At 40.8% G+C, this 26,253-nt stretch overlaps 3 protein-coding genes and 1 pseudogene across 6 annotated transcripts in view; 1 reads left to right on the forward strand and 3 right to left on the reverse strand.

The window, feature by feature from the left end:
• LOC134076331 (zinc finger protein 850-like) overlaps nt 1–26,253 on the forward strand; it is a 769,162-nt pseudogene that overhangs the window by 52,756 nt on the left and 690,153 nt on the right.
• Nucleotides 3,149–11,119, reverse strand: LOC134087965 (zinc finger protein 665-like). 2 transcript variants are annotated; one of them, XM_062541873.1, is made up of 4 exons: nt 11,076–11,119; nt 9,501–9,792; nt 7,468–8,163; nt 3,149–5,015 (listed from the first exon to the last, which is right to left on the reverse strand). In XM_062541873.1, the coding sequence occupies exons 1-4, from the start codon at nt 11,091–11,093 to the stop codon at nt 3,610–3,612; spliced, it is 2,412 nt and encodes an 803-aa protein (XP_062397857.1). In that variant the 5' UTR covers nt 11,094–11,119; the 3' UTR covers nt 3,149–3,609. The 2 variants fall into 2 exon arrangements, with proteins under 2 accessions (XP_062397857.1, XP_062397932.1); XM_062541948.1 differs by lacking the exon at nt 11,076–11,119 and adding an exon at nt 10,811–11,009.
• Nucleotides 11,381–21,902, reverse strand: LOC134090993 (gastrula zinc finger protein XlCGF26.1-like). Its single transcript, XM_062544301.1, has 3 exons — nt 21,671–21,902; nt 16,658–16,973; nt 11,381–14,015 (listed from the first exon to the last, which is right to left on the reverse strand). The coding sequence occupies exons 2-3, from the start codon at nt 16,926–16,928 to the stop codon at nt 12,472–12,474; spliced, it is 1,815 nt and encodes a 604-aa protein (XP_062400285.1). The 5' UTR covers nt 16,929–16,973; nt 21,671–21,902; the 3' UTR covers nt 11,381–12,471.
• The window catches only part of LOC134089003 (zinc finger protein 260-like), a 36,303-nt gene continuing 32,491 nt past the window's right edge, over nt 22,442–26,253 (reverse strand). For 2 of the 3 annotated variants that reach the window (XM_062543460.1, XM_062543382.1), the window contains exon 3: nt 22,442–25,297. In XM_062543460.1, the coding sequence (XP_062399444.1) occupies nt 23,499–25,297 (1,799 nt within the window). In that variant the 3' untranslated portion in view covers nt 22,442–23,498. The remainder of the gene's footprint in view (nt 25,298–26,253) is intronic. The other variant, XM_062543297.1, reaches the window with a different exon arrangement.

Below are 26,253 nucleotides of genomic sequence, written 5' to 3' on the forward strand. Positions count from 1 at the left end.
GCGGCTGTTGCAGAGGTTAGCAGTCATTAGTTAGGGTGACCAGACATCCCGGTTTTCCTGGGACAGTCCCGATTTTGAGTGGCGTGTCCCGGGTCCCGACAAAAGCCTGTCGGGACGCTAATATGTCCCGGTTTTCACCAACCACTATTGAAGTGTGGTTTTAATATAGCCCGATCACTACCTAAACCCATGTAGAAACTAGCATAAAGCGTCCGACGTATGATTTGTGTGTGAGTGATCCTGTGCCAGTCAATCGCAACAATCTGCACAATCTTTGCAGTCAACGTTACATTGTTTCATTGCCTCGTTCTAATGGCTAGCAGGTTACGCTACGACAATGCTGAAGAGCAAGTCATCATTCTCAATAACCTATTAGTCCGTGAGCCAGAGGGGTTGGTCGTTACCATAAAGGTGGCAAACCATACCTTTTCTGAAAGCCTGGAATCTCAGCTTTTCAATGATGCATAATGGCAGGCCATCTGACAAGAGTAGCTGTTTAGAGTTATCACACATAATGTAAACTAAGGTTGAGAAAATAATATGGCTGAGTTTCGTTTTCAAAATTTTTTTTCATGCATAGGCTATCTGGATAATAGGTGAGGAATGTTTAGGAGTCAGACAGTGCAGGCCCTAATCTCTGACTGAAAGTGCACAGAATTTGTGCATACACAGCAATATTTAAGAAATGTTCTCGGGGGTGACACCCCCGAACCACCGTTTGGGCTTAAGCTATGGAGGACGGCTACAAAAAACAAGTTTAACCTGTCGCATGTTGACGTTACATTTGATCACGCACAAAGTGTCCCGGTTTTACTTCAGAGAAATCTGGTCACCCTATCATTAATACATGTCTTAATACCTTATGTTGTTAATAAATCACCTTCATCGGTACGTTTTGACCACAGTCTGACATCATTTATCCAATGTTCCCTTTCACCTGACATTTTCTTTCATGATCTCTTGTTAGACATTATCTGACAGGATGATTTATTGAAATGCACGGGCAAGTGTCACTCACACTCCGCAGGCAATAATGGCGATATCAAGATGGCAGCGCCCATAAAGTTCGCGCTAGATTAGTGCACATTCCATCCAAGCTTTCTTGTCTTTTGGAACCTCTTCAGGGGACACTTTCCCAATAATGACTGCAGTGTTAAATACTGCTACATGTATGTTTACATTTGTGTTTTATATTTATGAGGCATTTGTCATACTAGTATACAAACAATACTTTAATAGTTGGCAATAATGTCAAACACCTACATTAAGCAACATGATAATAATAATAATAATAATAATAATAATAATAATAATAAATAAAATACATTTCAACAAAGAAAGAACAACTGAGAAATAGAATCCTTACTTAAAGGTTGGGTACGGAATTAGCAAAACGGACGGCAGAGTTTGAACATATACAACCTCAAGTCCCGCCCTCCATGCACGAGCGACAATTCAAATGCGCAGCGCGAGAGCGAGCCAGGCTAAATGAAATGCCAGCCTGGCGTCTACAGCACTATGAGCTCTATAGTCTCCATACAATCACTCACATCAACTTCCCCAATTACATTCTTTATTCACCTCCAAAGGGTTGTAGTACATATGGTTCAGTAGCCATAGGTGTGTATATTTGAACAGAATCTGGTTTGATCTTACCAGGGCGATTATCTCCTGAAATATCCGAGTTTAGTGCTGGCCCGTTGGTTCGCCTATTCCACCGTAGCTCCAAGCTGTTAAGTTTCGATTTCATGTTTACATCACTCTTCGTGTCACGGTAAAATGTAATTTTTGCTACATAGCTTATTTATTGCGTGGGTGACTGAGTTTCCGTAGGTATCCGCTGCCTTAGTTAGTTTGTATAGAAATGAAGTGACACATACAACAAGAGGGGAACATGGACGTGCAGCAGCAGGCAGTTGGTTTCGTTTCAGCACTGACTCGCGGTCACCAGCTTTCGAAAGGGTCGCGCGCGGTGGGGAGGAGTAAGACGTTAGATTGACGAACGAGCTGTGAAATGATGGTATGGGGTGAGGAATTCTATTGGCTGGAGTTTTTCGAGCCCTGCCCGTTCCGCAGATGATTGACGTGTTTAATTTCCATTTCAGTGCTTCCAACTTAGTGGCTATAAGTGGGTTAGGAATAGGATTTCAAGTGATTTTGCAAAAATGGCCAACAAAGCTCATTCCATACCCTACCTTTAAACCATTTACAGTAATAAGCCAAAAAGTGATGCAAAATAAGTGCAAAATATGACTAGCCTGACTCTCGCCAGACCCTTGTAGTTCCGCCATGCTCCACCAGAGGCGTTTCGCTGAGCTCCACACAAGGGTCTGGACGCGAGGGCAATCCAAACCCCTGCCAGTGATTCAAAAAATGAGCAACCAATCAGGAGCGCCGAAGCGAGTGTTTGATTCAAATAACAATGGCGGCACGCAGCGAGGAGTCTGTGCTGACATTGATTCTGCTATTTCAACCGTTTTGTCGAATCTATCGAGGATTCATTCTTTAAAAGATTAACAGAGAATAGTTTTGAAGACATTTATTGGTGGCAAGGATGTTTTTACTCTTCTTCCGACCGAGTTTGGCAAGAGCTTGAAGAAGCCTAGCACGTCATTCAAGATAACAGGCAAGTGGTTTATCAAATCAAATGCGAGGATGTTTTACAAGGACCCGCCTTCAGAAATACATCTCCTATCGCGAAGTCCCAGATCCTTGTGTGAAGCAGACAGCGAACTACAGGATCTGGCGAAAGTCAGGTTAAAATATGACCCCTCCTCAATAACAATCCGTTCTGCACTGTCTCCGTGTGTAAAGCGCTTGGGGTTTCACTCTGTGCATGTTAAATGCACTATACAAATAAAAATGACTTACTTACTTACTTACTTACTTACCTAGCTGAGCCATAACTTTATAGTCTATATGGTTTATAGCTTCAGTTGCTGCAGCCTACAGTTAGACACCCCCCCCATGTTCCCCACTCTGTATGGGACCGGGGAACATAGGACCCTTTTTTTCTTAAATTTTAGAAAGGGTCCTATGTTCCCCGCTTTTCCCAAAAAGGGTCCTATGTTCCCCGGTATGTATTGCAACCGGGGAACATAGGACCCTTTTGGGAAAAAAATGGGGAACATAGGACCCGGGGAACATAGGGATGACCCCGCTTGTAGGCTAAACATACTGACTGTGCACAAGCACGTGGTGACAAAGATTTGAAACTCATGAAAGTCTCTTATACGTAATGGTTTCACTGTCATATAAAAACCTGATAGATTTGTATATGCCAGTGAAACCATTATAAGATTCTTGCTGAATCTGTGTAACCTGAAACATATAAAACATTGTAACCTGTAAGGACTATATATGACGTTGTATGAGGAAAACGAGAAAGGGGCCACTTTCAAGAGTAAATCATACAAGTTTTGTATATAAAACACATTGCTGGCATATAAGTTTTTTCTATATCTTTTCCGTATGGGTGGGTTTTAAGATATGACATTTTTAAAAAAGGTTTTCTGCACTGGACACATACTTAAATGCCTTTGTTAGTGTTCAGTTTGCGCTTTTGTCTAGCGTGCGTCAGCAATGTGTTTTTTGACCTCCGAAGGCCGTCTAAAGGCTTTTCCGCACTGGACACAGTTGTGAGGCTTTTCTTCGGTGTGTCTTAGCAGATGAGAAGAGTTGAGATTTGTGAAAAACCTTTTCTGCACTGCATACAGTTGAGAGGCTTCTCAACATGTGGCGCTTAAGATCTGACGGCCGCCTAAAGGCTTGTCCACACTGGTCACATCTGTTTGGCTGCTCTCCAGCGTGAGTAAGCATGTGCCATTTAAGATCTGGGGGTGTTTTAAATGATTCTCCACACTGGACACATACATGAGGCTTCTCTCCGGTGTGTGTTAGCACGTGGATTCTAAGATTTGAAATTCGTGAAAAACATTTTCCGCACTCTGCACATTGATGCGGCTTCTCTCCAGTGTGAGTTTGCATGTGGCGTTTAAAATCTGTGGACCCTTGAAAACCTTTTCCGCACTGAGCACACAGGTAAGACTTCTCGCCCGTATCCACTATCCTGAGCTTTTTAACTCTGGAGAATTGAGTAGACGCATTTCGGCACTGAGCAGATTCAGGAGGCGACTCTCTGTGTTTTATCATGTGTCGTCTAAGCTCTGAGGATGTTTTAAATGCTTTTCCACACTGGACACATTTATGAGGCTTCTCTCCAGTGTGTATTAGCATGTGGGGTCTAAGATGTGAGGTTTGTGAAAAACATTTTCCGCACTGGGCACAGATATGGGGCTTCTCTCCCGTATGAATTAGACTGTGGATTTTAAGATAAGACATGTATAAAAAGCTTTTTCCGCATTGGATGCACGAATGAGTGTGTTTGTTAGTATTTTGCTTCTGCTTTTCTCTAGTGTGTGAAAGCATGTGGCGCTTAAGATCTGAGGACCTTTTAAAAGCTTTTTTACACTGGGTACATTGATGAGGCGTTGCACCAGTGTGAATTAGCATGTGGTTTTTAAGACTTGTCCTTTGTGAAAAACCTTTTCCACACTGGACACATTTATGAGGCTTCTCTCCAGTGTGTATTAGCATGTGGCTTTTAAGATGTGAAATTTGTGAAAAACCTTTTCCACACTGGGCACATTTATGAGGCTTCTCTCCAGTGTGTATTAACATGTGGCTTTTAAGATGTGAAATTTGTGAAAAACCTTTTCCACACTGGGCACATTTATGAGGCTTCTCTACAGTGTGCATTCTCATATGTTCATCAAGACATGTTTGAGACGTAAATGTTTTGTCACATTCTGGACATTCATGAGGCCTTTTGACAGCGTTCTTCTTTAGATTCAAGTCAACAGTGTGTGTTAGCTGGTGTGTCTCGATTTCACCCATTGTGGTGAAACTCTCCCTGCAGACTGGGCAGTGGTAGAGACTTCCATTATGTTGCAGGTCGAGTTCATCATTCCGTCCATGGATCTCCAGTTGTGTTAAAGTTTGGTCTTCTGGTGTACCTAGAAGAGGTACCATGTGAGTTAGAATCACAGATGTTCTAAAACCCCATTTATCAAGAAAGTTGGGGGGCAGTGTAAAATACAAATAAGAAACAGAATATGATTATCTGCTAATCAAAGCCACATTTAGTTGGAAAAAAAATACTGTTTACATTATTTTACAAAGAAGAAACCATATTTAAAAATGAGTGAGATATCGAATGCGTTCACAGTACGCAAACTAGAATATGCTTCAACTTTCAAAATATTGACAATTCTGCCCTCAGCATGGATATACTAGCCTGACTCTCGCCAGACCCTTGTAGTTCCGCCATGCTCCACCAGAGGCGTTTCGCTGAGCTCCACACAAGGGTCTGGACGCGAGGGCAATCCAAACCCCTGGGCCAGTGATCAAAAAATAAGCAACCAATCAGGAGCGCCGAAGCGAGTGTTTGATTCAAATAACAATGGCGGCACGCAGCGAGGAGTCTTGTGCTGACATTGATTCTGCTATTTCAACCGTTTTGTCGAATCTATCGAGTATTCATTCTTTAAAAGATTAACAGAGAATAGTTTTGAAGACATTTATTAGTGGCAAGGATGTTTTTACTCTTCTTCCGACCGGGTTTGGCAAGAGCTTGAAGAAGCCTAGCACGTCATTCAAGATAACAGGCAAGTGGTTTATCGAATCACATGCGAGGATGTTTTACAAGGACCCGCCTTCAGAAATACATCTCCTATCGAGAAGTCCCAGATCCTTGTGTGTAGCAGACAGCGAACTACAGGATCTGGCGAAAGTCAGGTTATGGATATACTACATAATATATAACCGATATAAAATATAAAAGTTTACTTTTATTGTATTGTTAAGCACTGACAACCGTCACTTTAAAATAGATACAACGCAGCTTCGCTGGAAATAGATAACCTTTTTCTGAATTCTCAGGTGTCAAGGCGACGCCCATTGTTGGCTACGGAATATCGTGAATATTCGGTTCTTAAGTCCGACATCATGGGCCCAACAGCTATTTCGTGAAAAGACGTTTATTAGCGCAGCTAGACAGTTTTTGCAACCTGTCAACTTTGTCATCACTACCTCCGTTTTAGCGGTTTTAAAACAAAATCGCTAAACTTTAACATAATAATCACTGTAGCTGTGATGCCAGATGATATATTCAAGGGTAACGTAAAAATAGGATTTGATTAGGTTGAGGCAACAAGTCAGTATAAGATGACAATTTGTTTAAAGGCTAGTCAGAATAGCGGGAAAAAAATAGTTTATTTTACTGTCTATAGAGAAAAACATTTGAGTCTGAAAGCCGTTGGACCCGGAAAGATATTTATTATCCCATTATTACATCATCACTTAAAAACCAAATAGAGGGTTGCTGGTTCGATCCCACACCAGTCCACGGCCCTTGAGCAAGGCACCTCACCCCTCACTGCTCCCCGAGCGCCGCTGTTGGGCAGGCAGCTCACTGGTCTGGGTTAGTGTGTGCTTCACCTCACTGTGTATTCACTGCGTGCTGTGTGTGTGTTCACTAATTCACAAATTGGGATAAATGCAGAGACCGAATTCCCCCCACAGGATCAAAAAAGTATATACAGTTATTAGCTGTTAGCTACTTAGCTGGTTTCATTTTCATTGAGCTCAATGCAATTCAAACCAGCTAATTAGCTAACAGCTAATAACTGACATTAAGCATGCCAAACTCTTAGTATTGTGAAGGGTATAGTGTTGATGTGGGGTTATTTTAATTTCAAAGGCCAAGGGGATTTTATCAGGGTGCATAGTGTCCTGGATCCATGAAATAACTGGCCTTTAAAAATAAAAATAAAAATCCTCTATGGGAATTTAACATGGGCGTTCCAATACTTATGACCCCCTATATTTTAAGGAAAACATTTATTTATTTACAATACATTATTCATTCACAAAGAAAATTGATGTCATTAAAGGTTGAATATTTACTCATTGTTTCATTTAAGGCATTAAGATCAATTTCCAAAAGATTTTATATTTAACTTTAAGCATGTGTTCCAATACTTTTGGAGGGCACTGTATACTTATAGTTAGATTGTCTAGTCCACAGCAGGCAATAAATTGTAGCAGACAGTTTCTTCACTCTGTGACATATTTTGCAATTTAAACATAAGTCAGATCAACCTTATGGGAATGACAGATGATGGACTGATGCTAACTGACAGAGCAATAGGCCCATGGAATTTCATTATCCATAACGGTTTAAGTAGTTTGTTCCGTCTGTTTAGTCTACTGCACTGTTCATACTTTAGGATGGGAGATGGAGGTGGGGAGTGGAGTTGTAATGTGTTTAAAATGTTCTGAATGTATAAAACGAGTCGTCTTTTATAACTGTAATAACGTTTTGTAGTTGTTACAAACAAGGCGTTACAGATTCAGTGAATCTTTGGTGTGAATCGGGCTTTAAGATAAGTCTATTAAATTACTTACTTTCCAGCCGATAATCATGCTCTTGCTCAACTTCTTCTTTCTTCACAGTTGTCACATTGTGATTGTTGGAATATTCTTGAGGCTTCTCTGCAATATATGACGTCACAATGGATTTGGAACAATCAGGAACAATTAGCATGTGGCCTTTAAGATCTGAAATCTGTGAAAAACCTTTTCCGCACTGGACACAGATATGGGGCTTCTGTCTATTGTGGGTAAGCGTGTGCCGTTTAAGGTCTGAGGACTTTATGAATGCTTTTCCACACTGGGTACATTGATGAGGCTTCTCTCCAGTGTGTATTAGCATGTGGCTTTTAAGAGTTGCATTTACGGCAAACGCTTTTCCACACTGGGCACACTTATAAGGCTTCTCTCCAGTGTGCGTTCTCATATGGATTTGAAGATGTGTTCGTGTTGTGAACGACTTTTCACACTCCGCACATTCATGAGGCCTTTTGGCAGAGTTCTTCTGTAGATTCAAGTCAACAGTGTTCTGCTTTAGATTCAAGTCAACAGTGCTCTGCTTTTCAGCCATATCAACAGTGTGTGTCTGCAGGTGTTTCTCAAGTTCTCTCAGGGCTATGAAGCTCTTCCTGCAGACTGTGCAGTGGTAGAGACTTCCTTTATGATGCAGGTTGAGTTCATCATTCAGTCCATGGATCTTCTGATGCGTAATATGGGGGTGTTCTGATACACCTGTAAGAGTTACCATAGAGACTTAGAATAACAGATGTTCTAACCCCCCAAATCAAAGACACATTTAGTCGCAAAGAAATGCTGTTTCAACTCTACTGTGAAGAAAAGAACACATAAGATGAAATGCTGTTTCAACTCTACTGTGAAGAAAAGAACACATAAGATGAAATGCTGCTTCAACTCTACTGTGAAGACAAGAACACATAAGATGTGTGCAAATGGCAGCACATACTACTTTATTAGGGATGCACGATAATATTGGCACGGCATCGGTATCGGCCGATAAGAGCTTTAAAACTTAATTATCGGCATCTGCAGATATGAACATTTCTGCCGATATACCTAGCCGATAAGGTGAGATGCAATCGATGTGCATGCAGAGTTATAGCTGTCTAGTGTCTAGTTACATTTCTGTGTATTTGTCATGTTCTGTCAAGAATGTGTCCTTGTAAACAACACAGTTTTAAGGAAACTGTAGTTGTTCAAGTTCAAAGAGGTAGCCTAACATGGTGTGCACAAGGTATCCCCTCCCCTAGAAGCTAATGACGTGTGTCTTTTATCTCACACACGTATGCGCAGAAGTGTTATAAACAGTGAGACATGGCTGCTAGTTTAAGTGATGCTATTGTCACACATAATAGGCTAATATCAAGGTGATTTGCTCACTTGCATCTCTGAAATGTGTGTTGCTAACCTATCTAGGCTATGGGATGTAGGTAATTTAGGCCTACTGGGTTTAACGTCATTTAGAAATAGGCTACGCAACCTTGGCAAATCTGGAGAGAGCTCCTTGCTATGCCGCTAGCTCAGGTCATGTCTGTCATTCGTGTAGTGGTCACTAAAATCATTAATGAACATTGGTAGACACTGATCTCTTCTATGATCCCAGAAAGATTGTCTTCGACTTGTTATATTTTTGAACATTTATTTAATGTGATGAAAAACAATGAACTGCACCTCTGATAGCATTCATATACACACTATGCGCAACTGTTATTCACAGTGAGACTGTAGGGCAATTATTCTCACATATTCCTTAAAGTGACAGGCACTCAATTACACCTACTGTAGACACAACCAATGTGCACTCCTACACCACACTGAATGTATTGTAGAATAGATAATGACAGCATGTATCCAAGACATTAAAGATATGTCTTGTGCTATTGCACAAACAGAGAAAACTGAAATAACAGGCCAACCATTTTTTGGTATTTGGCAATCAAAACCTCATGCCTGATACATGATACTTTATCATTACTTACTGTACCATTATGCTACACAATACTGTTTACTTTTTACTTTACGCAAAATACTCTCTCTTTAAAAGTACTTACTTTCCAGCAGATCATTGTGCTCATCCTCTTCAATCTCCACTTCAATCTCCGCTGTGGTCGGTAGTGTGTTGGACTTTGCAAAGTCTGTTCCAGTTGTACAGTCAAGCTCTGCAAAAGGCTTTTCATCTTCATCTTGATATGCAATCATATGGCCGTAGTCCTCCTCTTTTATATCTTCTATACAGTCAACCTGGTGTGTTTTATCTTCAGTCATCTCACAGACATAATCCAAATCTGGTCCAAGATTCATGTTTGCCAACGAACCAATCCAGTTCAATTTCTTGTTGTCTGTCTGTAGTCAGGGGAACACAAAGGAAAACGATACAGCTAGTAAAAAAAAAGGTGATTCCAATGCGGCTCATGTGTGTAACATCATTCTATCGACACAGTTTCTATCACAGGTTCTATCAACACGTCAACATCGATGCGGCTTATATGCAGGAAATTACTGTACATCGATAGCCTAGTGTTAGATAGATAGATAGATAGATAGATAGATAGATAGATAGATACTTTATTGATCCCCAAGGGGAAATTCAAGAAATTTGTGGAGTGGGTAAGTGGCAGACTGGCGCATATACCGATGACTTGCACCAGCCAAGCGCCAGTGAACTCTGCAACTAGAGGGACTGGATGAAACGTGCTGAAAACAGCCTCAACTGATAAATACCAGTCTTCCACTGTTATAGCATGGCTCCTCAGTGTTAGCTATATATGTCTTCTAAGTTCCTAGGTGACTTGTAAAAGGATCAGTGCTCTGATTGGCCTGTTCTTGCAGCTTTGACCTCCCTCCCTTGAGGAGATTATTACCTTAGGCCTGCAGTTGCACTGCTAAAGACAAGTGCTGGTATGTGAGTGATATGACAGTCGTGTTTTCTATTGCTTCATTGTGTTATGCAGCTGGGTTAGTTGAGGATTTGTTTTGGTATCTAAGAAGCACATTTAGGGACCATGTTATGTTAGCGGCTGTGCAACAATATGAGTTGTGCAGACATAAGACTATAAATTATGTGGAGACATTTCTCGTTCGATTACCTTAATAATTAGATGAACTCACAAGTTGTAAATGTGAGAACAACGTAAAACGCACGAACGTTGTAGTGCACTCAATTAAACGTGCGCTCGATGTAGGCCTATATTTTTTAGAGGGGGAAAACTGAGTGAATGAATGAAACTGAAGTATGAGGCAAATGCTAAAGTCTCCTGCTAGACAACAAAAACAATCTCCAAAACACGCAATGTTAAGCCGTCAGAAGTAGGCTAGCATAGCAACAATTCCCGTTAAACTTTACGCCAACGTGTCTGGTTACCTTCATATATGTGTTTCCTCCATAGCTCTTTGGCAAATGTATCAGTTAGCAGTAGTAGCCTACACAGTGGGTACTACTCGAAGGAATTGCTATCGTGCAGGCTGACACATCAAGTTCTTGCTACGGAACTATGATAAGCAACTCTCTGGAACTATTTGACCAATAATCTGATTATTTATCAAAAGCAAATAGTGTCCAATTGCATATTATTCAACTTCAAAGTTAACATAATTGCTGTCAAATCAAACGTACAGGCACAGCCTACCTCAGGCAAGTTTGACATTCCGTGAAGATGTCAACAGGAATTCCTCGCGGGTGGCACTTGGCACAAATCACACAAACTATGCACCACTACCACCGCGTGGACTGGAGTGAAACTTGACTGCAGGACATAAGATTTTGCCTCTGCTTTGGTTTAGGCCTACATCATCGCTTATACATCACAGAAAAAGTGAAAATGAAATCACACAATAAACAATATCACCTGCGGAACACCACTTTTATACAAAAAAATACCCCATTAGTATACTTGCAGAAATAATTTATTAAGAACATGTAACAAATGCAGATGCATGACAATGTTTGAGAAGTAATGTTTTACTATTTTTACAACGTCGTAAGTTTAAACCACATATTCTTAAGCCATCTTTTCCTATATTCTTATGTATCATAAGCAATATCTTTGCATGCAAAATATGACCAAAGACCCGAGTAACCCACAAGTTCTGTTTTGTTATTACGATAAGAAGTTATGTCCTGCATGTGTCAAAATTCCGTTGCTCTTTCACGTGAAGAGCCAGAGTGAAAATGTCATGCTAAGTATTTGAATCGCAGTTTCAAACCATGTGACAATGTGTGTCTAAGTACAATCAGAGACTCTGCTTGAGTACACACATGTAGAAAAGGAGGCACTCAGGCATAATTGATCAGAGTCTGGTGCAAACCATTCTGTGTTGTATGCGTCATTCTCTCTCTTGGCAAAGATAATACAATTGTGTTGTCATTTGGGATCACTGGTTCTTGTTGTCTTTATTTACGGGAAAAAAAAAAAAAAAAACATGGATATTTTGATTACTCCCAGTCAGTTTTTTGGGCAAATCACAGCACTGAAGCAGCTCTTATTAAGGTTTTAAATTATATACGCCTCAGAGAAGCTATCAGAGAAGTGTCTCCACATAGTTCAGATATTTTTTTTATTATTATTTTTTATTTTAAAGTATGTTTTTTGGGCTTTTTATGCCTTTAATGACGTGACACTGAAGAGTGACAGGAAGTGAATGGGAGAGAGAGCAGGGGTGGGATACGGAAAGGACCACGAGGCGGGAATCGAACCCGGGTCACCGGTGTATGGTGCAGGTCACTGATCTATAAAGAATACCTGGATAGAGCATCTACGTCAAAATTCTGAAGCCTACATGGGGGCGGCCATTATGGGACCACTTGCCATAGGAATGCATAGACAGTAAAAGACAGTAAAAGAATGTTGCCGTTCTGCAACAATGGAATTGGAACACATCGCCGCCATTATGGGACCACTCGGGACAGTTCCATTGGCTTCATTGTTGATGGGTCAGCAACAATGAGGTAGTCTATCCAGGTATTCTTTATAGATCAGTGGGTGCAGGTGCCCCAGCCAGTTGTGCCCCAGCTGGAACCACGGTTCAATGTGTCAGCATGTGGGTTTGCAGACGTGACATTTGTGAAAAGCCTTTTCCGCACTCGACACAGACGCGGCGCTTCTCCCTAGTATGTATAAACCTGTGGGTTTTCAACTGTGATAATCGCCTGAAGGCTTTTCCACACCGGACACATCGATGGGGCCTCTCTCCAGTGTGTGTTCGCATGTGGGATTTCAGACCGGAAATGAGCGAAAAACCTTTTCCGCACCGGATACACTTGTGAGGCTTCTCCCCAGTGTGTGTCCGCATGTGAAGTTTCAGATACGAGGATCTTAAAAATGCTCTTCCACACTGGGTACAGTTATGAGTGCCTTTGATGGTATTCTGCGCTTCCTTATTTCGAGTGTGTGTATCCATGTGGCGTGTAAGATCTGAAGACGTTCTAAAAGCTTTTTCACACTGGACACATTTATAAGGCCTCTCTCCGGTGTGTATTCGCATGTGGCTTTTAAGATTTGTACTCAACGAGAAAAGTTTTCCACACTGGGCACATTGATGAGGCTTCTCTCCAGTGTGAGTTCGCATATGGGTTTTAAGATGTCGCTGTGTTGTAAACGGTCTTCCACACTGAGTACACCGATGAAGTTTCTCTCCAGTGTGTAAACGCATGTGGTATTTTAGAGTTGAAACGTGTGCAAAGGCTTTTCCGCACTGGACACACGTGTAGCATCGCTTCTCTCCACTGTGTGTCATTATGTGGAAATCAAGATTGGAAATTTGTGAAAAACATTTTCCACACTGGACACATTTATGAGGCCTCTCTCTAGTATGTGTAAGCATGTGGCCTTCAAGATGTGATATTCGTAAAAAACATTTTCCACATTGGGCACATTTATGAGGCTTCTCTCCAGTATGTGTGCGCATATGGCTTTTAAGTTGTGATGTTCGTAAAAAACATTTTCCACACTGGACACATTTATGAGGCCTCTCTCCAGTATGTGTAAGCATATGGCCGTTAAGATGTGATATTCGTAAAAAACATTTTCCACATTGGGCACATTTATGAGGCCTCTCTTCACTGTGTATTACCATATGATTTTTAAGAATTGAATTGCATGAAAATAATTTTCCACACTGGGCACATTGATGAGACTTCTCTCCAGTGTGTATTAACATATGGGTCTTAAGAGTTGACCTGTATGGGAAACATTCTCCACACTGGGCACATTTATGAGGCTTCTCACCAGTGTGTATCAGAAAATGGATTTTCAGACGTGTTAGTGTTGGAAATGCTTTTCCACACTGGGCACATATTTGAGGTTTCTTTTCGGTGTGTGTTCTGAAATGGAATTTAAGACGTTCTCGTGTTCCAAATGCTTTTTCACATTCCACACATTGATGAGGCCTTTTGACAGTGTTCCGCTTTAGATTCAAGTGTGTTTGCTGGTGTTTCTCAAGTTCTGTCAGGGCCGTGAAGCTCTTCCTGCAGACGGTGCAGTGGTAGAGACTTCCTTCATGTTGCAGGTCGAGTTCATCATCCTGGCCATGGATCTTCTGATGCGTTACATGTGGGTGTTCTGAGGTACCTGGAAGTTTTACAAGCAAGTTAGAATCACAGATGCTCTAAAACCCAAAAAAGTGGTGACACTGTGGGTGCCTCTCAACTTCACTTCTCGATCCTCGATGCTCGATCCTCCAGGTTCGTTCCCACTGATCTATTACTAAGACTGGATAGACTATCCCATTGTTGCCACCCCATCATTCTTTATGTAGATCAGTGAGGATGAGGGCCGAGGAAGGAAGGGTGGGTGTGTAAAAGACTAAATGAGAGGCACCCTGTCACTGTGCATTCAGACCAAGACCGTCAAAAGCGTCAGGAGCGCCGGAAATCATTGAGTTTCTATGGAGAGTCGGCATTACCAGCGTCAAAAGCGTTCTGGACATGAGCGTGGCTTCATGAGCTGCACGGGCGTAAAAAAAAAGTTGAGCCCCAGTTAACTTTATGGTAATGAGCTATGACACAGTTCGGCGTTAACTAATCAGAATGTCAAACTCGCAGGATTGCTGCTTGTGGTTTGTTCGAATGTTTCACGTCATGGCTTTGCCGCTTTCGCCGCCGAACTGGGTTGAGCGTCGAGCTATGAGCTTCACCAGCGACTTTGACACTTTTGACGGTCTTGGTCTGAATGCAGAGTCAGAGGCATTTTTTAAAATGAAAAAATGAATTAAAAACAAGGTACTCTTTCTATCGACATAACGGAGCTTGGGTGGGTGTTTGACTCGTCATGGTGAAAATAACCTGAGTTCAACTTACTCCGGATTTACAATTTAAGATTATCCATATCAGACACTGTGAGATTATCTAAGATATCATCGCCTTATTAAACTAATCGCGTAAGTTATTTTTTCCAACATTTCAGGAGACATAAAAAACTTCACCAAAAACTAACTGAATGATATTTATTGACACTTTTTTTAAAAAGGCCATACAAATTGATGACATAGTAATAATAATTTTAATAAATTATGTATCATAACAGATACAAAATGACTTAGGCAATTTCATGAACATGTCCATGTTGACTTAGGCAATTCCATAACTTCAACTCCATCAAGAATAATGCACTAATAGACAAACTAAACATACTATGAATTCATCTACATCTTAAAATATCAATACACTAAATTGAAATATTTTCAATTATGTATCCTAACTCCTGTCTCCCCTCTCCCATCATCTTCATTACTCTCTCTTCTTTGGGCTCTTGCTTATTGATGAGGCAAATGGTAAAAGAAGTGATGAAACTCAACAGGCATGATGGGTTTCATTGACTGGAGGTCCTGGAACTTTCTTTGCTTGATTGGCAAAGCAGAAGAAAACATCCTAATCTAGGCTAATTTGGGACCTGTACTCGCTGTGGCAGTTCCTCCCATAGAATACCTTGTGTAAAGGACACCTTGAAATAAACCTTGCCTTCACGGCTGTATTGAATAGCCCGCAAGTCATGGGAAGTAAGTTAAAGTCATTTTCAGGAAATCATCATGCTCGTGAGATTTCCAGAAAATGACTGGTGTAGGGTGTGTGTGTGTGTGGGGGGGAGCACCAAGGGACACCCAGGAGCAACAGGGTCAAGGAAAAACTCTCTTGTCCAGCAAGAAACCTTGGGCAGATCCACGGCTCAAAGGGTCAACCCAACTGCATGGGGTCATTCTAGTAGAGAGAGCCTGTAAGTGTGTGTGTGGCAGTGGCATACTGATGATCCAGAGGGTGGTGGGCAGTATGTTGTATGTATGTAGCTTAATAAGACACTGGTAAGGGGCAGTGTGTGTGTGTGTGCGTGTGTATGCGTGTGTGTGCGTGTGATGGGGGGGGGGTTAGTGTGCTGTATGTATGTAGCTTAATAAGACACTGGTAAGGGGCAGTGTGTGTGTGTGATGGGGGGGGGGTGGGGTTGTTAGTGTGCTGTGTGTGTGGGGCAGTGGCATACTGATGATTCAGAGGGTGGTGGGCAGTATGTCAGTATGTTGTATGTATGTTGTGTGCTAAGCTAAAGGTAGCCTACAATAATGCAAGAGAAACACTAGCTTTTGGACTGGCAATTAACTTGTTAGTAACTGGTTAGGATAATATGATCTAGCTGCTAGATGATCCTACAATTGTAGTCAATGATTCATTTGAAAGAGGAAATATTAGAAGAAAACCATGTAGGCTAGATGAAACATTTTGAAAAGACAAAGTTTAGTAGCCACAGATTGTGTAGCCGCTCCATTCTGAATGATAGCTTCATGGGCTTGCTATTTCACTTATAGCCTAAGGCTGACTAAAATACATAATAAAAACAAAACATAACTGATCACTATTCAGCCTATAGCCTGACTAATGTTATACAAATTCTCATTATACTTACCAGTTGGGTATGCCCCCTGGATCATGTCAATAACTTCATCTGCAGAGAACAATTTCTTTCTCCTTGTCGCCATTTCAAAATCAATATTGCCTAAGTCACACTATCAAGACTTATTGATTTAGGCAATTGTAATTATTGGGGAAAAATACATGTTCTAAGTCATTTAAGATTTTATACATTTCACCAGAGGTGGCAGGCATAAAGAGGATAAGATTTATGGAAAAAAATGAAATTTGAAAAGAAAAAAAAAAAATGACGATGACGAATGGCGATAAGTTTAATAAGGCGTCGATATGGGATTTGTCTCCGAAAGTACTTACTTCCTAGCGGATCATCCTGCTCTTCAATCTTCACTTCAATCTCCGCTGTTGTCTGTTGTGTTTCATTATAACTAACGTTGGACTCGGCAAAGTCTGTTTCAGTTTGACAGTCGGGGTCCACAAATGGCTTTTCGTCTTCTTCTTGACATGAAATCATATGATCACATTGCTCCTCTTTTATATCTTCTTCTTTCATCATCGTGTTCAACAAGTCAATCTGCTGCTTTTCAGTGACGGTACCACCAGAGCTAGACGGCAGTCCGAGATCCATGTTCCCAATGCACCAAAGATGATCCCATCCAAAGTTTTCTACAACCTATAGTCAGAGCAACACACACAAAAAAACTGTAGAATGCCTTTCAAGATCTTTACTCGTCATTAAAGGGATATTCCGCCATTTTTGGAAATAAGCTCATTTCCCACCTCCCTTCGAGCAAAACAATAGAAATTTACCTTGTTCCCGTTCATCCAGCCATTCTGTGAGTCTGGCGATACAACTTTTAGCTTCAGCCTAGCATAGATCATTGAATCGGATTAGACCATTAGCTTCTCGTCTGCTAGCTTCATGTTTAAAAGTGACTAAGATTTCTGGCAACTTGGCAAACTACTGGCACTACTACTGCTTGTTGTCTATGGGGACTATTTTCAGATGCTGCGTACGATATCACTGCGCCTATGGTACGTTTGCAAGTTGCCTTGATTATTACGCCAGATGAGAGTGTAGTTCCACGTCAACTCAGCCTAGAAAAACGCCAGGTTTCATTTTCATTTGGTGCTTATTGCACATTCTAACTTGAGAGGAGACACGTTTTAAATGGGAAAATTACCAGAAATCTTAGTCACTTTTAAACATGAAGCTAGCAGGCAAGAAGCTAATGGTCTAATCCGATTCAATGATCTATGCTAGGCTGAAGCTAAAAGTTGTATCGCCAGACTCACAGAATGGCTGGATGAACGGGAACAAGGTAAATATCGATTGTTTTGCTCGAGGGGAGGTGGGAAAAAGCGTATTTCCAAAAATGGCGGAATATCCCTTTAAGAAAATACTACAAAACGTCAGGAACTGACTTAACCCAGAAAAGGAAAAAGGTCGCACTTTGTGCAATAAAACACGTTTATAGGCAGACGCGTTTCGGCTTAGCGCCATCCTCAGTGTGCTCAAGCTAAGGCGAAACGTGTCAGCAGCGGCGGTTTGTGACATAGGAGGCTGACTTCGAGAATGTCTTTTTTGGACATTTGAGTTTTTACTATTTATTTGATACTTTGCATTTTTAAGACCTCTTTTATTATTATTTTGTGGGGAGAAGGTATCTCAGGGTTTCCCGCAGCGCTTTCCTGCTAAGGCGGCCGCCTTAACAACACAGGGCTGCCGCCTTAACTAGCGTCTTCAATAAATAAATGAATAAATAAATAAATAAATAAATAAATAAATAAATATATTATGTATAGTGATATTCGCCGTATTACTCTGTCATGTTTTCTCCATGTCATTCCAAACCGTAGCCGCTAGTCTCCCTTCTCTGTAGAACGCATAAAAAAATAAACTTTTTCAAAATCGAGTTGGCCTATGCGCACAGGCGACGCGCTCATTCAGCATGAGTATTTGATATCAGGTCAGGTGCCACTGCCACGCATATCTCAGAGTGACTGCGAACACAAATAGCCTAAACCTAGCTAGATTTGACGACTCTCACAGGAATGGTTCTCCGTTGAATCTACCAAATGTGTGGGATGAGCGGCATAACACTTTTGAGCGCTTTATCTTTTCTTTTTTTAATCACTCGTCTACTATGAATGCATAGCCCACTGCATCTTGTAATTTGTTGTGACAAATACTTGTGCCATCTAGCCTACAGCTAACAACAACTTGTGACGGCTATTCATTCACGTGTTGTAAATTGTCTGAGGTTTACACTGGCTAGTTTAAACTTTAAACTATAGCCTCTTGTCTCCCATGCCAGTTTCATTCATCCCGACCGGGCGGGACGCATGTTTCTGTTTTGTATAAATAATTCCTGGATGTTTTTGTTCAGAGCTGAACATGCAACTGTATTTGACAGATCACAGATCTGGTTGCTAGTGACAAAATATTAGTGTTCAATGCGGTACGATCTCGCTAATCATATTTTAAAAAGCATTAAAAACGTTCCGGCTCTCTTAGGCTATATGAGCAACAGGCACGCACAATAAAGGCCTACAGCTTCAATCAAAGAATTGCAGCTTTAGCCTACTAAATCACAATTCATTAACTATACCATACAGTCGCAATGTTACATTTTCATACAGTTTCATCTTTATTTCATGATATATTCTAAAATATCCACCATTGCAATTTGCAAATATTCTTGGTTTTAATAGAATACTATAATATTGACTGGCTTTAAAATATATCCTATGGTGCTATGCTGAGCAGTGCAAAGGTTTTGAAAGATACAAAAGGCCCTGCATTGGAGTTGTAAACTTTTAAGGTATAATATTGTCTAAATTGTGTTAATGATGTTTAATTGGTTGCTGATTCAATTAAATCTGATACAATGAATGTGAAATCCAGGTATATTGCTGTCATTAGTGTCAAAATTCAAAATGTTCAACATTAATGAAATGCTGACAGCCTACTAATTTTTTACTTCAGCTGACCTCCTTGTCTTAAAGTAAATCAGAAAAGAAGTTATTTAGACAAGTGTGTGCTAGACTGCTCCTGTAGCCAACAATCTCTACCCTTTGGGAATTGAACTGTTATATGATCCTTGGTGATGTAAATTATGAAAACCCCTTTCTTTGGTTGGTCTTGATGCGGCCTTGACTCCTTTAAGACTCAGTCTCGACTCAGACTTGCTTCCTAAAAGACTCGGCCGTTGTCACTCGGTCTCGGCTGCAGTTCAACCAACGGTCTCGACCCCCCCCCCCCCATCGAGGGCAGTGGCGGCGATGTGGCGGGGACGCTACGGCGACGCCCTCTTCCCCTGGACAGACACCACCTTAACTAACAAATTTTCTGGGGGAAACCCTGTATCTGTATATAATACATCTGAATTATGTAATTATCATTTTACATCCTGTATATATTGCACCCCCGCCCCCCCCCCCCCCCCCCACCCCCTCCCCTCAGAGCAGAGGGGTGCTACATAGGCAAGACTACGCAGTATACCCACCTAAAAAGCAGGCCTGCACGATAAATCGTTATAAAATAGTGATCTCGATTTCCCTGTATGCGATTTAATTTTTCATTGATTTCGATTCACATTTAATTTAATGAGTAATTTAATTCATGCATCACAAACGCTAATTTCTTCTGTGAGTTTTAAACTTTTAAAACGCTCCCAAGCTCTTCCTTCCCGGTTCTCTTCTCACAAAGCTCAGGGCTTCACCCTCAGCCAATGACAAAGCGCCTTTCAGTCACATGTTTCGCTTGTGGAGAACGCAGTAGTTCGGAGAGTCCAGCTGTAGCAGCAAATGCTGCAACAAAATGGATAGGCTATTGATGGAAGCAGGGTAGCCTACTAGTGACGAGAGTCGTTCCGATAAAGGCTCTCATTCATTGGTGTGGATGTATTTTGGATTCAAACAAAAATACATAGCCTACAAAAAATGCGCTTTATAATTGAATTTGACTTGACTTGACGAGGGTCAGTCTCTCAGTGTAGGAGCCGATCAAAAATGAATGATTTATTTTGTAGATATTGCAAATTGACTTAAAATGCTGACATTTTATAAATATCTTAATGTTCCTTGAGCCAACTCCACACACCTGTGTAAATGAAGGCTTCAATGAAAAAATTGAAAAATTGGCCATGCAGTTATGTTTATAGGCTTGTAGTGATAGGCAATGTGCTATAGATGCCCACAAAAATCTATGTATGGTAGGCCTACTGCCAATTAGTTTTGTTTTTGTCATGGTTCATGTGTGCAATAAACATTGCACTTTGCAAGGGAGAAAATCATGGCAGAAAATTGTGATATCAATTCTAAGCTAAAAAAATCATGATTCATATTTTTCCCTGAATCGTGCAGGCCTACTAAAAAGCATCACCATATCAGTATACCCATTTAAAATGGGCAAGGAAGGTTACGTATTAACATTTGGGGTTGATCACAATATACCCACTAGGTAACTACGGCATCACAGTATATCCACTACAGCTAACTAGACTACACCACTGGGCCCAAACAATTTGAAAGGACATTTCACAGCCTGACCATGGACTGCTTGTTTAAACCACTCAAGTCAGGCAGACGTGTCATGTTCCCACAGAGCTAAAAATGACAGACTGAGGAGAAGTTTCTTTCCTCAAGCCATTGGCACCCTCTGCACGCATACAACTCTTTAAAGTATGTTACATGAACTTGCCTTTTACCCCCTTCCCTCTCAAATTATTTGCATCTTTTCAAATTCTTCTGTCTTTATCCATCCTTACAAAACCAGGAAAGCTGAGCACCTAAATGCCTTTACACTAGATGTTTTACAACAGCCCATCATGTGATAAATAAAGATGATTCATTACTTGACAATGAGGGTGGCAGCCTGCCAGTTTACTAATTAACGTCTCCAGCAATGACTTGACGGCAGTTCATGGAGCTAACCAATCTCCAATAGAATTCAATAAACTCCCGTGAAGTATTAATTTGTCTTGACGGTAGACTAAAGAATCAGTTGTCAACGGTTTCCCGTTCAGGTACTAACATAAACGTTAAGCCAACGTGTTTTCCTGCCTTTAGATTAATTTGATAAGTGTTGTTTTGATAAATGTTTCGTCAATTGTTTGCAAACGCATCAGTTGGGCTAGCTAAAACAGTGATAACTAATCGAATAATTGCCTAATGCTGACTAGCACACCAATTTCTTTTTACCAATCATGAAAGGCAACTCTGTCGAATTATTTTACCCAGAAGAACACAACCTGCTTATTTATCAAATGTAAATAGTGTGGAATTGGATATTATTCAACTAGAACTCCAAGTTAAACAATACAGATGGTAGCCTACACCAAATAAATGACCACAGACACAGCCTACCTCAAGGAAGTTCGCTGCTCCGCATACTAAGATTTGTGAATTTGGTGTCTGGCGAGACCATAGACAGCAAAGGGTGAGACGTATATCAAGCTTTCATCGTTTCATCCCCACAGACCTAAAAGAAAGACAGCAACACCAACGAAAGTCCTAAACTCCCTGATGACGCCGTAAAAACATCCGTGAGACGAAACAAATAAATTCCTCGTGGCTGGCAAACCGACCACAAAACCGCGCACTACTGCCACCGCGTGGAGAGGAGTTTGACTGCAAGAAAACCGGATCTTGGCTCTCTGGTTTGGTTTGTGCAGGGCCCGTCTATAAGCGCCCCTATTTGGTATGTGTGTTACTGGCAGTAACTACTAGCACCTGTTTCAGTGATAGGCTGAAATGTGTGATTGAGCCACAGAAAAGCAAACAGGAAAAGGGTGAATAAAGGGCCATCAAAGATTTTTTTTTTTTGGGGGGGGGGTTCTTCATAGCCCAGGGGCCTCAGATGGTAGTAAGGCGCCCCTGGTTACTGCATACATATAACAGCCAGCCTTAATGACTAATGACTAAATGTCTGGTAGATCAATTATACCGGTATTGTAACAGTACACATAAACAGCCTTAATGACTAAATGTCTGGTAGATCAATTAACTATACCGGTATTGTAACAGTACCGCATGCTGGGTGTGTATAGTGCCAATAGAAAGTCATCATACCCTTTTGAAATAGTTACTTTTTTGTCTTACAGCCTGAAATCAAAACCCATTTGAAAAATCTTTTTTCCAGTTTTATTTACACATTTAGCTGTAGGCTACAACATCAAAATAATGAAAAAAGAGGCAACAGTTCTGACAAAATTAATAGAAAATTAAAAACTGGAATAACAGGATTGGAAAAGTCATCATACCCCTGACTTAATACTTTCTAAAGCTTCCTTTTGATTTCATTTCGGCCATCAATCTGTTTGGATGTCTCTATTATAGCTTTGCACACCTAGATCGGGAAATATATAATAAAACAGTTTTCCGTGGAGAATTGTTAAAATTCAGTCAAATTTTGTAGGGAACAGTGACCTGGGGCCAGCCCAGGGCCGTATATAGCAGAGATTTGAAACTCATGAAGGCCTTTCTACGGTCCTGTCCTCTTCATTAGGTTTCACTCCAGTATCATGGGTGCGTTCGTAAATTCAATCTGACACTCTGAAAAATAGAATAACGCTCTGAAGTTCGAAAAAGACGAGCATTCTAACTCCCAGTGAATTTACGAACGATTATTTGTGTTTATGTTTACAATATGGACGCCACTACGGCACTTTTGAAACAGGGTTTATGTATTATTCAAAACTCAATTCCACTGATGCAAGAGCTTTCTTGACAGTGATGATGAAGAACAATGTGAGAGCAGTTATTTAAACCGTCTACATAATCTTGATGAGCAACGCTTGTAATGTCAACTTGGAAACGTTCTTCTAGCACTAGCACTAAAATGCTAACCTGTTAACGTTACGTAGGTAACTAGATTCGTTACTAGCTGACTGATGTGACGTCACACTCTGCTACTCTGTCCTTTCAGCTGGAGTGCCCAGAGTACGCTCTGAGCGCTCCGAGAGTGTGACGCTCTGAATAAACGAACGATAATTCCATCCACACTCTGAATTTACGAACGGTTAAAAAAGTTTCAGAGTGTGCTCGGAGCGCTCGGAGTGCAATTTACGAACGCACCCTATGTCATATTGGATTTGGAACACTCATGAGGGTTCTCTCCCGTATGTGATGTCACAATGGATTTGGAACACTCACGAGAGTTCTCTCCAGTATGTGATGTCACAATGGATTTGGATCATTCTGGAGGCTTCTCTCCGGAGTGTGTTTGCATATGACCATTGAGTCTTGCAATGATAGAAAAAGATTTTCCGCAGTAGGCACATTTAAAGGGATTCTCGCCAGTGTGCCTCATCATATGTATATTAAGATTTGAAACTTGTCTAAAAGCTTTCCCACACTGGTCACATTGATGAGGTTTCTCTCCAGTGTGAGTTCGCATATGGATTTTAAGAGTTGACATTCGTGAAAATCCTTTTCCACACTGGGCACATTTATGAGGCTTTTCTCCAGTGTGTATGTGCATATGGCAGTTAAGAAGAGAAAAATATGGAAAACATTTTCCACACTGAGTGCATTGATAAGGCATCTCTCCAGTGTGTATACGAATGTGGCATTTAAGAGTGGAAGAATGCGTAAAAGCTTTTCCACACTGAGTACATTGATGAGGCTTCTCACCCGTGTGTGTTAGCATGTGGCGTTTCAACTGTATCATTTGTGTAAAACCTTGTCCACACTGGGCACATTCATGGGGCTTCTCTGCAGTGTGTGTGAACATGTGGCGTTTCAACTGTGTCATTAGTGTAAAACAATTTCCACACTGGGCACATTTATGGGGCTTCTCTCCAGTGTGTATTTTCATGTGGCGTTTAACATCGACGGACCTTTGAAATGCTTTTCCACACTGGGTACATTTATGGGGCTTCTCTCCAGTGTGTATTTTCATGTGGCGTTTAACATCGACGGACCTTTGAAATGCTTTTCCACACTGGGCACATTTATGGGGCTTCTCTCCAGTGTGTATTTGCATGTGGCGTTTAATATCGACGGACCTTTGAAATGCTTTTCCACACTGGGCACATTTATGGGGCCTCCCTGCAGTGTGTATTGGCATGTGGCGTTTAACATCTCTGGTGCTTTTAAATGATTTTCCACACTGGGCACATTTATGAGACTTCTCTCCAGTGTGAGTTAGCTTATAGTTTTTACCATCTTCAGATGCAGATTGGTGATGTTTCTCTGCAGTGTGCACTTGCACATGAGCTCTGAGATGTTCAACGTGTGAAAAAAAAATTCCACAGCGTGCACATTTATGCAGGTTCCTAGCAATGTGTGTTAGCATGTGGCTTTTAAGATTTGACATTCTTGAAAAACATTTTCCACACTCGACACAGACATGGGACTTCTCTCCAGTGTGAATTAGCATGTGGTGCTTAAGTGTCGATAATAGGGCAAAAGCTTTTCCGCACTGATCACACCGATGAGGCTTGTCTCCAGTGTGCGTTGCCATGTGTCTTTTAAGACACGAATTTGAAAAAAAACTTTTTCCGCACTGGACACAGTTATGAGTGCCGTTGTTAGTATCCTCCTTATGCCTTTCTGTAGTGTGCGTATACATGTGCCGTCTAAGATCTGAAACCTTTACAAATGCTTTTCCACACTGGACACATTTATGAGGCTTCTCTCCAGTGTGTACTAACATGTGGACTTTAAGAGTTGAACTGTATGAAAAACCTTTTCCACACTGGGCACATTTATGAGGCTTCTCTCCGGTGTGTGTTCTCATATGTTTCTCAAGACGTGTTTGAGACGTAAATGTTTTGTCACATTCTGGACATTCATGAGGCCTTTTGACGGTGTTCTTCTTTAGATTCAAGTCAACAGTGTGTGTTTGCTGGTGTTTCTCCAGTTCACTCATTGTGGCTAAACTCTTCCTGCAGACTGTGCCGTTGTAGAGACTTCCTTTATGTTGCAGGTCGAGTTCATCATTCCGTCCATGGATCTCCGGTTGTGTTAAAGTTTGGTCTTCTGGTGTACCTGGAAGAGTTACCATGCAAGTTAGAATCACAGGTGTTCTAAAACCCCATTGATCAAGAAAGTTGGGGGACTGAGTAAAATGCAAGTAAAAAAACAGAATATGACCTGAAAACCGAAGGAACATTTAGTTGCAGGAAAAGCTGTTTAAACTATCATGCAAAAAAGAAGCCATAGACATGAGTGAGACATCGCCTAGGCCAATTTGATCATCTGCAATAATATTAAAATCTTGTAAAGCCACTTTTAGTTGCAAAATGCTGTTCGCACTACAGTGTTGCAGGTTGAGTTCATCGTACTGTCCATGGATCTTTATATACAGTACCCTCCAGAATTATTGGCACCCTTGGTAAAAGTTGACTAAAAATAGGTATAAAAAATAATCTTTAGGTGATTTATTGTACTCCCACAATGAAAACAATGAGGAAAAATATACCCTGCAAGGCAAGCAAATTTATTCTGAGAAAAAGGAAAATCTCATAAAGAAATAAATATTTTTAACAAAAACAGCTTGCTCACAATTATTGGCACCCCTGAAACATATTATGTACAACATTTAACAGGAGCATTTTCCTATGTAAATTCAACGTTTTAAAGTAAATCAGAGTGTCTGTGAACTTTCAGAAATAGTTCATGACGTTCTTTTTCACTATGGTATGAAAATGAAGTCACTCAGAGGCTAAATCCTCTAGTCATTTTTAAACATTGGAGAGACAAGACAATACACTAAATTGAAATAAAAAGAAATTGTGTTGACATTTGTAAGTAAAAGAATGTCTATGGAAACTAGGTATTTTGTTGAAAATGCCTATATTTCCAGTTAAAATGATGACTAAAAGGTTCTAATCATCTGGAAATGTGGCAAACATGCTTGGACAAAGACCCATGGCTATCTTGCTCCCACGCACAGTATGGAGGATGGTATGATAGGCAAAAAAATCCATAAGAACCACTGTTGA

The sequence above is a fragment of the Sardina pilchardus genome, chromosome 1 (genome assembly GCF_963854185.1).
Source record: "Sardina pilchardus chromosome 1, fSarPil1.1, whole genome shotgun sequence".
Taxonomy (NCBI): Eukaryota; Metazoa; Chordata; class Actinopteri; order Clupeiformes; family Clupeidae; genus Sardina; species Sardina pilchardus.